A 14,787-nucleotide genomic window follows, 5' to 3' on the forward strand; every position below is an offset into this window, starting at 1 on the left:
GTAAAAAAAACAAAAAAATGGTAAGAATCATCCTGTCCCCGGACTGGAATCCTGTCAGCCCCACTCTTGTGAAAGCCATGGATGCTATAATGAAAAATAGATGCATCTGTATTAGAGAAATTTTAAAGAACTACTAAGTTAAGTGGAACAGTCTGGATGACGTTATGAAAAACTCCAACGTAAACCGTTTTAATTTTTTATTGAATTTTAATACGATAAAACATCTCTTTCGAGGACGTCGACAGGACAAAAAAATTCATCCGCAAGACAGGGATGATCGTTAATTAAGGGTTTGAAATGTATACTTTTATTATACAAGAGGGAATTATTATTTGGCCGAAAAAAAGAGGGGTGTCCGTTAAGATAGGTTTTACTGTACTAGTATTCCATTTTAGCCTCACAATTAATATTTTGTTATATAGCTTTTTTTCTTTCATTCTCATTTGATCATTTTTTACACCATTTTACACACATGGTGGCTAATCAGACCTAGAGATACGGACCTACAAAAGTTTGAGAACCAGTGGTTCTCAAACTGTTGCACCCGCGGCTGCCTGGCTCCCTTGCACAAAACGTGGCTCTAGTGCGACTCCCCACACACACACACAAAGTAGTTTGATAGATTTTTCTCACTTATAAGAAAAACACTTCGAAGCGTAAATAAGCACACAAATCAATATCTCCGGCTCGTTGTGACGACTCTGACTAAAGTTAGCGACGCCCCTAGGTGCCGCGACGAACACTTTGAGAAACACTGGTTTAAACCTATATGGAACATCTATACCGGAAGTTTTCAACCTTTTATTTAAAGTGAGAACTCTTGTTGACTTGCGAGACTATTTTAACCACCCCAATAGTATCATCGAAATATTTCAGTTTTTCATTAATTCCATAAATGTTACATTTTTGATATAATTTACATAAAATTTAAAAACAGTCGAAGTGCCATTAATAGTTTTCAAAATAAACCAGTTATATATATATATATATACTGATAGTGTGACCCTCACATAGAGGAGACCGTTAGGGCTCAAATCCAGAACCCAGGATAAATCTTTTTTCATACAGTAAAACCCCTCTCTTACGGACATCGGCGGGATAAAAAAATTCGCCCGTAAAAGAGAAGTGACCTAAAAAAAGGGTTGTTATTGAAGAGTTTTTAAAAGCACGTAATATTATATATAATTAATATTATATCCAGCCGTAAAAGAGGGGTGACCGCAAAAATTGAGGGATAACCGTTAAGAAGGGTTTTACTGTATTATGAATTTGCTATGAAGGGTCCCGTGAAATATTCACCAGAGATTATGGCCTAGAGGCCCGGTTCAACGATGTGGATCCAGGGGGGACCGGACTGACGGAACATGTGATAGAAAAGTCGCCGGCCAAACAGACAGTCACCGCGGCCTGGCGGTGAGGGCGAGTACCGCGTGTGGTTGAGAAAGCCATACCACTCAACAATACTTTTTTTTCCTTCAAAATATAGTATATTATCAGCACGGTAAATTAATAACATATCATAACTCACCGCATACGTTCAACCATCCTTCGATCCTACTTGGAAATTCACACTGAGATAAGCTTCGTCTATACATGTTGTGAAGCCGATGCTTATATAATAATACCAAACAATAGATTTCCTTTACGTAACGTGCGGAAATTTTTCAAGAAATTTTATGCCTCATCAAAAAATTTTTTTTAATTGTATTTCTCACTAGATAATTTAAAAAAAATGAATATATATATCTCTCGATGAGAAAAATGATCGATGCACCAACGAGCATCCACACTGATCGAGCTGTCAAACCGATAATGTCATTGTTTGGAAAAGCTTCGTGTCTCTCTACAGCGGTAAATGTCGCTTGGCGTCGAACAACGATCACGCACGTTGCTCATTTGAAGCCAAATAATGGAAGTTTAACATACCCGATGGCGATTATTACTGTCACTTTGGCGCTTTTTTCCCCCCTTTGTGTGTATGAGGAAGATGATCTTTCTCCTTATATACCGCATCTTTTTCTACATCATTCTTTACTTAACAACTCATAGTTGATGATGAGTCCGTTATGATGGAGATTCTACCGAGAAGCTACATTTACAAATTAGAAAAATAAAATTCTTCATGGTGTTAATTTTTTTTATGATCATTTTTAATAGAGCTGGGAATCGATTTAAATTTATAAGCGGTTCATAAAAAAATTTTAATCGACTGATTAATTGAATTTTAATCGAAAATTTTCCGTAACTAAAATATTAATTGATGCCATAAAAAAATACATTTTATTCATTTCACGCGCCTATGCAGTAGATGTAAACAAACAAATATAAAAAGTAAGGAATTAAAGTCTTTCTTTGTCTTTCTTGCTTAGTCTTCTATTGCTTAGGCCGGTATTACACTACAAAAGTTTTCTAAAAGTCCTTTTATAAAACTTGAAAAATACAACCAATAAACTAATCGGTTGGATTAGCTTGAATGTAACCCATCGGCTTATTCGTTGTATTTTTCAAGTTTTATACAAAAAAGCACTTTTACAAAACTTTTATAGTGTAATCCCGGCCTTATATATTAATAAGCAACATATTTTGCTAACATATTTTTCGAATCCTGGAATTTCTTCACTTGGATCTTGTTTTGTTTTTTTTAGTTTTTTTAAATTGGTTATTTTAGGTTAGTCACCGATTTTTCGAAACTACTTATGAACATATTCTTGCTTGTTTTCTTAGAAACTCGTACCAAATGTTACTTAGGCGGTGATTACACTATAAAAGTTTGATAAAAGATCTTTTATAAAGCTTCAATATGCAACCAATAAGCGCAACGGTTACATGTAACCAATTTGTATAATGGTTGTTTTTTTTAAAGTTTTGTAAAATATCTTTTATTAAACTTTAATATAATTTATCAATTTGTTTTTTAAAACTTGAAAAATGTAAGCAATAAGCTTATTAGTTGCATTTGCTCGAATGTAAACGATGAACTTCTTGGTTTCATTTTCAAGTTTTATAAAAGAACTTTTATAGTGTAATACCGGCTTAGGCCGGTTATTTTGCAACCGATAAGTTTATCGGTTGCATTTGTTAAGTTTTTAGAAAAAAACTTTTGTAAAACGGAGATAGTTTAATACAGGCGTAATGAAGATGATGCTTTTCGAAAACAAAAACTGCTATCCACAACGGAGACAATATAAATTTTGATGTTGTTTTCGAAAAAACTCCCATCAAACTCAATTTGATTAAATCCACTTGCATTTCCCCATGACGGAAAATTTGATCAAAATATTGATTCGAATATTTTTAAATTTGGGTACTTATACAAGATATTATGATAAGAACATAAATTATAACACATTTAATCGGTTTCGTCAAACACATCAAGTTAATTTATAAACATTTAATAAAAATTTTAATCGAATCAGTCAAGTCGATTAACTCAACTAAAATTCTTAACTGCGATTGAGAATTTATCGATTAACCGACTCAATTAATTGATTAATCGGATCAGTCCTAATTTTTAGATATATTTATATATTTCTAGATGTTATTAATTAAATAAATTATTAATTCAGACTTAACAGATTCGAAAGAAGAAAATGAAAGCTTATCTTTTGAAGAATTGATGTATCAGCGGATTTGCTCAATTTAGCAGAACCAAACCAACCATTACTTTCTACCACATAGGCAAAATTACGGAAGTAGTATTCGTCAACGTAACACCGAATCGCTTCAACGCCAATCGTAGGTAATGTCATTAAAAATCCATTACATTTAATGGTCGGAGCGACTCCTTTTTCCCACGCAGAAAAGTACTTTGAATCCCTGGATATTCACACCTCCATCCTCCTCAACGTTATTGATGAAATCCTGAAGAGATTTGGTACAATCTTCGATATATAGGAAGAAGTCAATAACTATAAAGTGGTGTTTAGATAATAATATGTTTCGATAGAGAACAGGGAGTGGCCCTAAAATAATGGCTGTTTTCATTGATAGACTACTTGTCCCCCAAACATTTATTTTTCGCTCTTATCATATGGCTTTTCTTGTTAAAATTTTCAAAAATCTTTGTCAAGTTGAAAAGAAATGAAAATACAATATTTTTTGTTTTTACTCCGAAAATTTTAATAATCGAGTGAAATTATCTGCGGCTTAGAGAGAGTTGAAGTACTAATAGTATATTTTCCAAATATCTGACTATACAAATTAAATACAAATTTTTTTTATGTGATTATTTTTTAAATATATAAGGCACATTTTTTATGCCTTTTCCTGAGTACTACAGATACACTGCGTCGAGTTTAAAACTGTAAGACTATCGGCACATTGTCATACAGGGTATCCCGTAAATCAGAGGTTCTCAAGCTTTTGTCACCCACGAATCCCTTGCCTAATTCATGGTTCTTCTGCGGTTCCACACAATAATTTGGTAGATATTTCCCTATATAAAAGAACCACTTCGAAGCATAAATAAGCACACAAATCAATATCTCTAGTTCACCTCGAAGCCTTTGACAAAGGTTGGCGACGCCCCTAGGAGCCGTGATGCACACTTTGGGAAACAGAGTAGTTTCACAAAGTAGAAAAATCTAAATTTTTATTCGATACCCCGTCCTTTAACTTACAATTGGAAATTTGTTGCCCTGTCATTTTTGGGCCCAACAAAGAATTCCATGTTTTCAACTGCAAAACTCGCTGAGATATTTGAATTCTAAATCAGAGAAAAGTTTGGAAAGAACAGCATAAATGAGGGAGAAGAGCGTTGTCCGTTAGTTTATGCTATTGTTTCCCAACTTTTCCCCGATTTTAATTCAAATATCTCAGTGAATATTGCCATTGAAATGACGGATTTTTTTTGGGGGCTCAGAAGAGACAAGGAAACAGCTTTCTAATTAGTAGTTAGAGAACAGGGCCGTATAAAAATTTAGATTTTTTTTATTTTGTGACACACTGTATTTTTACTCTCAAAACTGGTACAGGGTGATTTTGAGCATTTTTTAAATTGGAACTTTTTATGACGAAAAGTTGAGGAGATAGAGACCGCATTAAGACTTAGAGGGCACCCTATATACAGTAGATCCTCTCTTTTACGGATGTAGGCGGACAAAAAATTTCGTCCGTAATAGAGGGGTGACCGTTAATGAGGAGTTTGAAATGCGTAGAGGGGCTCTACTGTACTCACTAATTACTTACTGCTGTATTCTAAATAGTATGTTAGTGTGTGTAGTGGTCCAGTGCAGGGTTTGTTTTAACCTTTTTTGGCCAGTGACCCCCTTCGGAACACATTTTCTTTTCTGGGCTCCCGTCTTACCCTGGGTCCCCTACCCCTATCAAAAAGTGAAACACTTTCTTACTGATTTGATTTTTTGTAAATTTATGATGAACAAAAAGTTTACAAATACGCTTGATCTCTGGACCACTTTGCTAGAGTGACCTTCCCCTTTTCTTGGTTCTATTCAGGACCATCTCAACATCATGAGCTCTGACGAAGTGAGGCCGTTTGAGCCTCCCCCACTCCAATAATTTTTGAAAAAGCAATGCATTGCAACTTCCCGCTGCTGAGTACGCACTTGAGTCCCGTATATACGGGGGGGGGGGCGATTGCCGTTGTGGTAAGATGCTCGTCTGCCCCCATGAAAGTTGCCGTCAGGTCCCAGGTTCGAACCGGGGGAAGAATATAGATAAAGTATTTTCCTTAACGAGCTTAAGGTGGCCACCGATAGATGGAGCCTTAATTTTCAACCCAACTCGTAAATGGCAGTAAATTGCGTACAACAATGTGGCCGGAGTTGGTGTGTGGTGAAGTAGTACCACAAGAAGGAAACGTGGATCCCGGTTGAGAATCATTGGTCTACGGTTTACAAAATCGCGTGTTTAGTGGCCCACGGTGAACAAACTTATACGTTTATTAACCCATAAGGAGGTTCTAAATGTCGGCGAATGCTGATCCCCCCAGAATATATAGATCACGGCAGCAAAACTAGATGCTTGGTCAGCCGTGGCAAGCACGTATTTTTTCGCTCCCCCTTGTAAAGTTGAAGGGTAAACGTTCCGTCTCCTCTGGTCCGGCGCAGGGGGCACCAGACTCGCCTGCTCGCTCTAATTTGCGGGCCTGATAGAAATTAAAATATTTACCTAGTTATTAGAATATTAAACACAGATTAAAACTTAACACTTTAAGCAGTTTTTAAAATTTTCCTCATCCGCATTATAACTGCCACATTTGAAATTGCGAAACCTTCACAAATTGCCAACTATTTTAAAGAAGAATGTTTCATTCCGATTGTGCGAGCTGATAACTGCTTTCCCCCGGCAAAAACAAAATTGATTCCACCCATCGCTTTTATTTCCCTCACTATGATGCAAAAACACCTGCCATGACGTGTGTGGCTTTCTAGGAAGAGGAATATTTTTTTTTTTTTTGCAAAAAAAACTTTTTCTATTATTTATACTGCATATGTTTCTTTACAGTGCTGAAAGAAAAGGGGAGAACACGCACGGTCACTCTTTTTTCTCGCTCCTTCTCTTATCTAACCTAGAACAAGAGCTGACTCTTCCCACTGGCAGTTAATTGATTAGAAGAGGGAAAACATGTTTTACTATGAAAACAACTTCAACGCGTTTTTAGAAGCCGAGATATTTCGTGGCTGCTGAAATAAAGCACATCAAGTTTGACGAGATATTTCTGGGTGATTGAAATAAAGCAGAAATCAAGTTTACGAGATATCCATATCCATATCACGAGATATCTCGGGATTGTCACTGAAAGGGTTAATCTGTTTCATCTCTTATGATTCGTAAACCGTTGTCTATAGAAACATACCATCAATTAGAAAAAGTATTTGATTAACGTGCCCACACATCTTAGATGCGTGTCATTTATTTTACTAAGAGCGTATATACAACTTGTATACAGAGATACCGGTACAAAATTTATTTTTTACACGGTTTCCCTGACTTCTAACTTTCAATCAGAAAGTTGTTGCCTTGTCTCTCTTGTGTCCAACAAGAAATGTTCCATACTTTTATATTCACTGAGATAAAAGAATTCAAATATCGCTGAAAATGAACGAAAGAACCGCATAAACAAGCTCATTTCGCACTTCATGTGCTGTTCTTTCCCCATTATTTCAGTGTTTTTTGAATTCAAATATCTCGGATATTGCACTTAGAAACGTGGATTTTTTTTTTTTTTTTTTTTTTTGTTGGGCTCAGGAGAGACAGGACTCTCCGAACAATGTGTGACTAACAATTTCCTTATTGGAAGAGGGGAGACCATATAAAAAATTTAATTTTGTATCTAGGTACGTATACGGTTCTTAGCAAAATAAATGACACGTCTAAGATGAGCGCGTTGTTTTACCCCTTCCCGTACAAGCTTTTGGCAACAAATTTGGGCGATCTCTATTCGACGAATCGGTAATAAATCTGAATCGATATATCTGGTAACATTGTTCTAACCTAACCGCACGTAAGAAGAAAGGAAAGAAAACAAATTGAATAAGGAGAAAAAAAAATATATGGAAAAGGAAAAAATAATAATAAAAGTATAATAGATAAGTAGATATATGAGAGTATATAGTAGATTTCCCTTTTAACCCCCACCCTACGTGTTGCCTTTCATTGTCGCATGTATATAGTAGGAAGATGCATTACGTATAAGGGGGGGGGAAAGGGGAGAGTGTAGAAGAAAAAACGAGGAGGAAAACACAACTTCTGTTCATAGAGTTACAATAAAGCTTTGCAATGGGGAGAAGAGAGGGCAAAAAACACAGAGAAAAAAACCAACAATTATTGCACTAGCGTTTGGACGAAATATTTCGTCCGTGATCGTATAAAGGGGTTCAAAAATTGAAAGTTTGCTTCTATAGCCAACGATTTACTTGTTGTTTAAGATGAAACGGACTTAAATTTTCATCCTGCATATTAAGTTGGTAGCGCCGTATAAGAACTTTCTTCATCAACATCTAATCTGATCGCTGTGCCTCTAAATCTGAATGTGAAGCTAAAATTAGAAACTCATCTGAGAATAATGTGCCCAATACCGCCTCCTAAAATATACAAAAACACATTAGATCCCCTCCCCATCACCCGAATACTCGATATTGGGAATTTATTTCTCTTGTACCTAAATCTGATATCAAATCTACATTTGGAAAAAAAAAAACCCATAAAATTGTATAGATAGCATACAGCATATGCTTGGTCCCATGAAAAAGCATGCATTAGTTCGTAAGCCAGGAAATCAAGTACTGGGAAGATATAAGATGGCATATCCAGGAGAATCGCATCTCAGGAATCGAGCACGTGATTCGGGGGAATACGTAGTATTTTTATTATAAATCGGTAACTTGAGTGAACTCGAAACGTAAAATTCTGAAAATCTAAAGCGAAGTGAAATTGAAAAATATCGATAGAATATAAAGCAAGGGTGCTCAACCTTTTGGAGATAGCAGGCCATTACATTCGTTTTGAAAACGTGTCGCGGGCTGCTTAAGTGATCCGTAAATGTGATGCAAGTCATTGCAGTGATCTGTAAGTGTACCGCGGCTCACTAAAATGATCTGTAAACGAGCCGTGGACTGCTTAAGGGATCTGGAATTGTGTTGCGGCCACTAGAGTGAAGTGACAGTGGGCCGCGGGTCACTTAAGTGACCTGGGACGCTGTTCCAGATAATGTGTCCCCGGTTGCTTGAGTGATCTGTAAATGTGCCCCAGGTTGCTTGAGTGATCTTTTAATGTGTCTCAGATATCTTGAAAGATCTGTAAATGTGCCCCAGATATCTTGAATGATCTGCAAATATGCTCCAGATAGCTTGAATGATCTGTAAATGTGCCGTGAGCCACTTAATTGAAGTGAGAAATATGTCGCGGACTACTTAATTGAAGTGAGCACATGCCGCGAGCCACATAAGAGATCAGAAACTGTGTCGCGGGTTATTTAAGTGATCTGGAAATATACCGCGGACCACTCAATCTAAGTGAGAATGTGTTGCAGGACACTTAAGTGATCTAGAACAGACAGGGCCGGTCTTTGACCTTGTGGCGCCCGGTGCAAAAATGGTAATTAGCCCCCCCCCCCCCCAGCGTGGATAAAGAGTGATGTGTCGAAGGAGGCAATTTTTGCTAGTCATTGCTGTCCCGTAAAATACGGGACAGATTCATTCTACCATATTATCAGACTCGCGGTGTGGTGATCGTACACATCGCCCACCCCCCTCTTGGTTGGATATTAAGGGACAAAGAAAACGGGAAAGCTTTCTTCCTAAAATGGGATTACTGCCATTTTATTTGTCACGTATGGGCTAAATAAAGGTGGTTAAATGAAAGTGATATCTCCCTACGATTTCTTTCATATTTATAAAACTCATAAACTTCATTTGAAATTATCTCTTTCAGACCCGGTACTAAGAAAAAGAAGAGGCAGGCAAACACCAGCTAAAGCACCGGGCCTGCAACTTGGGCAATCCCGTAACTAGTCTGAGGCTACTTTGGCGGTGCTTCGAACCGGATGGGGGGGGGAGAGGGCGCTTGTAACTCCTTCTTTTCTAAGCATAACCATTTCAAGGAGACTCCAAGAAAAGACTGCCCCCGAGAAAGCACTCTACGGCCCTGGGAAAGGGGCAGGGCCGTCTTAAGAGCATCACGGGTCTTCGGGCCAAGTGGTTTTTCTGAGGCCCTACCTAGTAAATTCTAGAAAATTTTAACTATCTCATTTTCGTGAGACCCCTCACGAGAACCCCTCGGCGGCACTGGGAAGAAGTTGTTTTTCTCTCTGTAGATTTTTTTTAGAGTCCTCAAACCTCCAATTCTTTTCTCATCTCGGTCATTTTTATAGTTATTCTTTAAATACATATATTAAAGATATTTTTCTAGCAATGTGTATCTAACGTGTTTCGGTGCCCCTTCTCATTTGGCGCCCGGTGCAATTGCGCCGGTCGCACTGCCCTAAGACCGCCCCTGAGAACAGAGCCCCAGGTATCTCAAGTGGTCTCTAAATGTGTCCACGGGCCACTTGAGCGATCAGGTAATGTACCGCTCAGTTCATTTTTACAAAATTAGGTTTGAGATATCGGGCCACTTTTCAAGAGGACCACATTTGACCCGCGGGTCGTGTGTCGTTCATGTATGATATAAAGTTTAGTGAAAGACCAAGTATGATTAGTTTCATCGTGGAAAAATTTCGAACGCATTTCATTAATTATCAAGCCCAAAAAATGAAATTTCGCAAGTCTCTCGAGTATCAAACTTCGTCTGAAGGGAAAGAAACTTGAAAACTCGGGTTTGTAAAGGAGGGCCGAGTTCTCATAAACAATATGCGTACTATTCACCTTCAAGGAAAAGGCCCTACTTTTTAAATATATACATAATTTTTTTATTAAAAAAGGACTCCTTCCTGCTCGTTTTCTCCTGTGGTAGATGTAACGACGAGCCAATAGCTGGCGTGTAACGTATGTTTTCTGTCGACACACAATGGGGAACAGAACAGGTGTTCACTTCGCTAAGGATTTCCCACAGATGAAAGAAAAACTCTTTTAAGGGGGGGGGGGGGGGGGAAATAGCAATTTTTCTTTAAATGCACATTATAATACGTGATGGTGTGGTAGCATTATTCTTTACCTTCCTACAGACAGTTTATGACATTTTGTTTCTAAACGAAATATATTGAAAAGATTCCTTTCTCTCTCTATCACTCGTGAAAACTTTAGCCACGTTTGTTTTCTACTGAATATATTTAAAAAATTACATGCGTTCGGAGATAAACCCGCAAGTGTTTTACGTGAATGCGTCTATTTTGTATTCTCTCGAATGTCTTGGGGTTGTTGAAGAAAATTTTTCTGTTATTTAATGAGTCTGTAGGACATATATATATCCTCAACCCACGGCACGTGGGATAAATGTGGCCCTCGGAGTCGTTCGTCTTATGTGGCCCGTGACCTCAAACCTAATTTTGTAAAAATAAACTAAGCGAAATATTTACAGATTACTTAAAACACTAAAACTACTACTAGAGCGGTTTTTTTTGACCGCTATTGTAAAAATTCATGATACTGTTCTAAATGTTGATGTATTTTTACATTGAGCCAAGTGTCATAAAAACTAAGGTTTCCCCTGTTTTGAAATATTATCGTATGAGGGTTTTTAGGGAAGTGGGGGGCCTGGGACCCCAAACCCGAAAAAAAATGTAAAAACAGACATGTAAAGACAGATTATTTGAATGCATTCTACAGCCTTCTAGAAATTAGCTCATCTTTTTTGAAACGCCCTGTATATATGTACGAAGCATGGGCGATTCTATACTCTATTTTTAGAAGAGAAATATAAATAATAATTTTATTTCTCTCCTAAGAAATGCATTCAGAGTGTATTTAAAATTTGGATAAAAACAAGAAATCTCAGGGGTGTCAAAATTACTGCTTGGTAGTTTTAGTGTTAAGTGACCCGGAAACACTTCCAGAGCACTTGGGGGCCCGTGGCACATACATTTTACACAGACTTAAGTGGGCCGTAGTGTGACACATTCCCAGATCATTTAAATATTTAAATGACCCATGGCTTATTCTTCCCGCATCACTTAAGTGACCCGCGACACATTTACAGATCACTTAAATGATGTGTGGCATAGTTCTAGATCACTTAAGTGGCCCACGGTACAGTTCCACATCATTCAAGTTACCAGCAGCACAATTCCAGATCCCCTCAAGTGGCTCAAGGCACATTTCCACATGACCTAAGTGGCCCGTGGCACATTCCCAGATCATTAAAATCAAGACAAACTCTACATTTTACCCTTTATTAACCAATTTAGCTAATTAAAAAATCCACTAATTAATTTCATTTTGCTGTGTTGATGCATTGTTTTTTAATTTAAAATATGCTAACGCCAACAATTTACATCACGTTTTTATAAGAGTGAGCCAAAGAGGGTTAACAGGAACTATATCGATATTTTTACCATTTTTACCCCATTTTGTATATTTTTACTTGGTTATTGTTTGCGAAATATACACTTCAACATTTTTTTACGGAGAAATGTCGCATAATTTTTTTAAAGCCAGGTTTTCCTAGAAGCAGGTTTCTACAGCGCGTGCAGCGTGAAAACTCTGATTGGTCAAAAAAACTTGAATTTCAAGTTTTTAACCAATCAGCGTTTTCACGCTGCACACGGCGCAGAAATTCTACTCCTAGGAAAACTCGGCTTTAGGATTGTTTATTGTTTTGTCTGCGGGTTTCATTTTAGTGTATGTGGGCAGGGGGATATTTCACTAACTATTTTTAACTCTTGCTCTCTGTTTTGATTGTACCAACAGTTCGCAAGCTACAACGTTGCAAAGTGGACAGAGTGAGCTGAAAGTGACCCTCTGGTGCAGAGTGTTGTAATGAGTACGTACCCTACCTAGTTAATCACACTTGATCTGCGCAGAGGTCTTCAACCTTTTTCTAGTTGCGTGCACTGCCTGTACTCATAACCAGAAGGGCACTCTTACGGCAAGTTTGGCATATCAATGCATAAAGATTTATGATGTTTTAATTCTTAAACGCAATTTTTACAAGGTGTTTAATTGGAACGTTTGCTCGTGAAGCACGAAATCGGACACGAGCATAGAGCACCGTGATGCTCGCGAACAACGGGTTGAAGATGCCCGATCTAGCGCTACGTAATGATATACTGAGTGTTTAATTGCTGTAATATGCCTAGGAGAGAAGATATTAGCACGGCAAAACTCGACTATACTGACCGGGGGTTTTTTTTTTTTGTCATCTATTTGTTGTTCACGTGAAAATAAATATTAGCTAGGAAACGCATTTTCATGTTTAAAAACGACATTCTCAGAAATAGCCAAAATAGTTTAGCTCTTTTTCATGGCTGTGGTATTGGTGATTTAAGACAAAAATAAAGCCCACATACAGGGTGGTCCAGAAATCCTAACCTCTTTTGAAAAAAAGATATTTTAAAAAACTATCAAAGATAGAGACAGACGGCTTGGAAGCATTTGAAAAAGGTTAAATTTTTTTTTTATATTCACAACAAAATTTCTACATGCGCACTTTTAGCAACGCAAATGACGTCAAGCCTACACAGTGATACCTCGGCCAACTAACATTTTCGTTCGTGTGGATGCACGCGCTAGCTTAAAACAGCCGAGTCGTGAGCTGAATTTTCACGCTAATTATCATCGGAATTACTGTCACTCGAGCTCGATTGACTCATGTCCATCTAGGAAGTTTTTTCCAGATGTACCTTCAATTCTGTTTTTGACATTTTTTTTGAGCTGTTTCATGTAAAATGAAAGATTCAGCTAATAGAAAATGCATTGAAACAAAAAAGGAAGCCTATGTTTTCAGAGCACACGTTCTTCCAGTGCGACTCACAGCATCAAACTGAACAGTCTGGGCACATTCTGGGAGATATTTTTTCTATCTGCATGTATTAGATACAGAAATGGGCTCACCAAATCAGCTCAGCTTTAGTCTACTGAAGCTGGTGTTGACGCAACCCAGTCGTGTTCGTAAGTGGCCCCATCCATTTGTGATTTGGTCGGCTCATATGTGTGTCTGATACATGCATGTTGGTTGTGTACATATTGTATGGCATAAAAGTGTAAAATAAAAGATCTTCGGTATCTTTAATCTTTCTGTAGATTCTTATTTATGCAATTTTAAAACTTTCGATTTTAGCCTCCAGTCAATTTTTGTCTTTTTTATAGTGCTCTTCTTGGTGTTTTAGAAAACTCATTTTCAACTTTTGGGCCGTTTCTGGAACGAATTAAACGATTTTCTATAGAAACCTATGGGAAATCAAGTTTCGGCTAACGAACGTGATTCCGGAACGAATCATCTTCGTTAGCTGAGGCATTACTGTATAGTATTTCTTGCCATGTTATTTGGAAATATGGGTGTCACAAAGAATAGAAGTGAAATGGATGGAAGTAAAAAAAAAACCTTTGGTTTTTTTTTAAATAATTTATTGATTTTATTTCTGTTGGGCTGAATGAATGAAATGAACGCCAGGGTCTCTGACACCGGACTTATCCCGTTGCCGAGATCTCTTCCAGCCCAGCTTCGTAGCAGAGTCTGGAACCAAGTGAGTGCACCTAAAAGTCTGAGTGTGTAGCTAGTGTTGTGTGTGATATTTCAGTGCTGCCATCTATACTTCAAATTGTGAGTGAAGTGTAATGATTGAATATTTGTAACGTTGTAGGCTTGTTGCTCTCTGTGGAGAGACTTTTTAACGGGGAGATCGGCTCGCATTCGCGCCTTGAAGTTGGGAACCACAGATTTCTGTTGGGCTGTAGCCATTAAACTTTTAAATTGCGTTTTTGTTTTTTTTTATTTTTCATATATGTACTCATAGGTGTACACAGGATTTCCTCGGGGAAGAGGGGAATTCAGTTTTTTTTTCTTCTGAAGGGCGGGGGTACGTTTTTTCCGGCAAAATAAACACTATAATATTGGCTCATGTAACACCCATGTTACAAATGAACATGACAAGAAATGGTATATAACCTTGGCATTCTCTGCGTCACTGAAAGTATGTGCGCACATGTAGAAATTAAGTAAAAAAAAAAACTTTGAAACCTTTTACCTTTTCCTTCAAATGTTTTAAGCCGTTTGTCTCTATCTTTAGTAGCTTTTTTTGATTTTTTTTTTCAAAAGGGATCGGGATTTCTGCATCACCCTGTATTTGAGATCCAATGACGAAGAGGCAAATATTCAAGTCTCTTCGGAAGATTCGATTTAAATTTCGTGTGTTTCTTTTTCCCCTACTGAATATGACTTGCCCTACGCTTG

General features: G+C 37.5%; 2 protein-coding genes across 4 annotated transcripts in view; one reads left to right on the forward strand and one right to left on the reverse strand.

The window, feature by feature from the left end:
• The window catches only part of raskol (Ras GTPase-activating protein raskol), a 258,900-nt gene extending 257,232 nt beyond the window's left edge, over window positions 1-1,668 (reverse strand). For both annotated transcript variants that reach the window (XM_089253806.1, XM_089253805.1), the window contains exon 1: window positions 1,529-1,668. In XM_089253806.1, the coding sequence (XP_089109932.1) occupies window positions 1,529-1,595 (67 nt within the window). In that variant the 5' untranslated portion in view covers window positions 1,596-1,668. The remainder of the gene's footprint in view (window positions 1-1,528) is intronic.
• The window catches only part of LOC149065709 (alpha-tubulin N-acetyltransferase-like), a 66,127-nt gene that overhangs the window by 17,722 nt on the left and 33,618 nt on the right, over window positions 1-14,787 (forward strand). The window lies entirely within an intron of this gene.

Source organism: Pholcus phalangioides, unplaced genomic scaffold (genome assembly GCF_987345545.1).
Source record: "Pholcus phalangioides strain wild (caught in Gottingen) unplaced genomic scaffold, Ppha-v1.0 ptg000039l_1, whole genome shotgun sequence".
NCBI lineage: Eukaryota > Metazoa > Arthropoda > Arachnida > Araneae > Pholcidae > Pholcus > Pholcus phalangioides.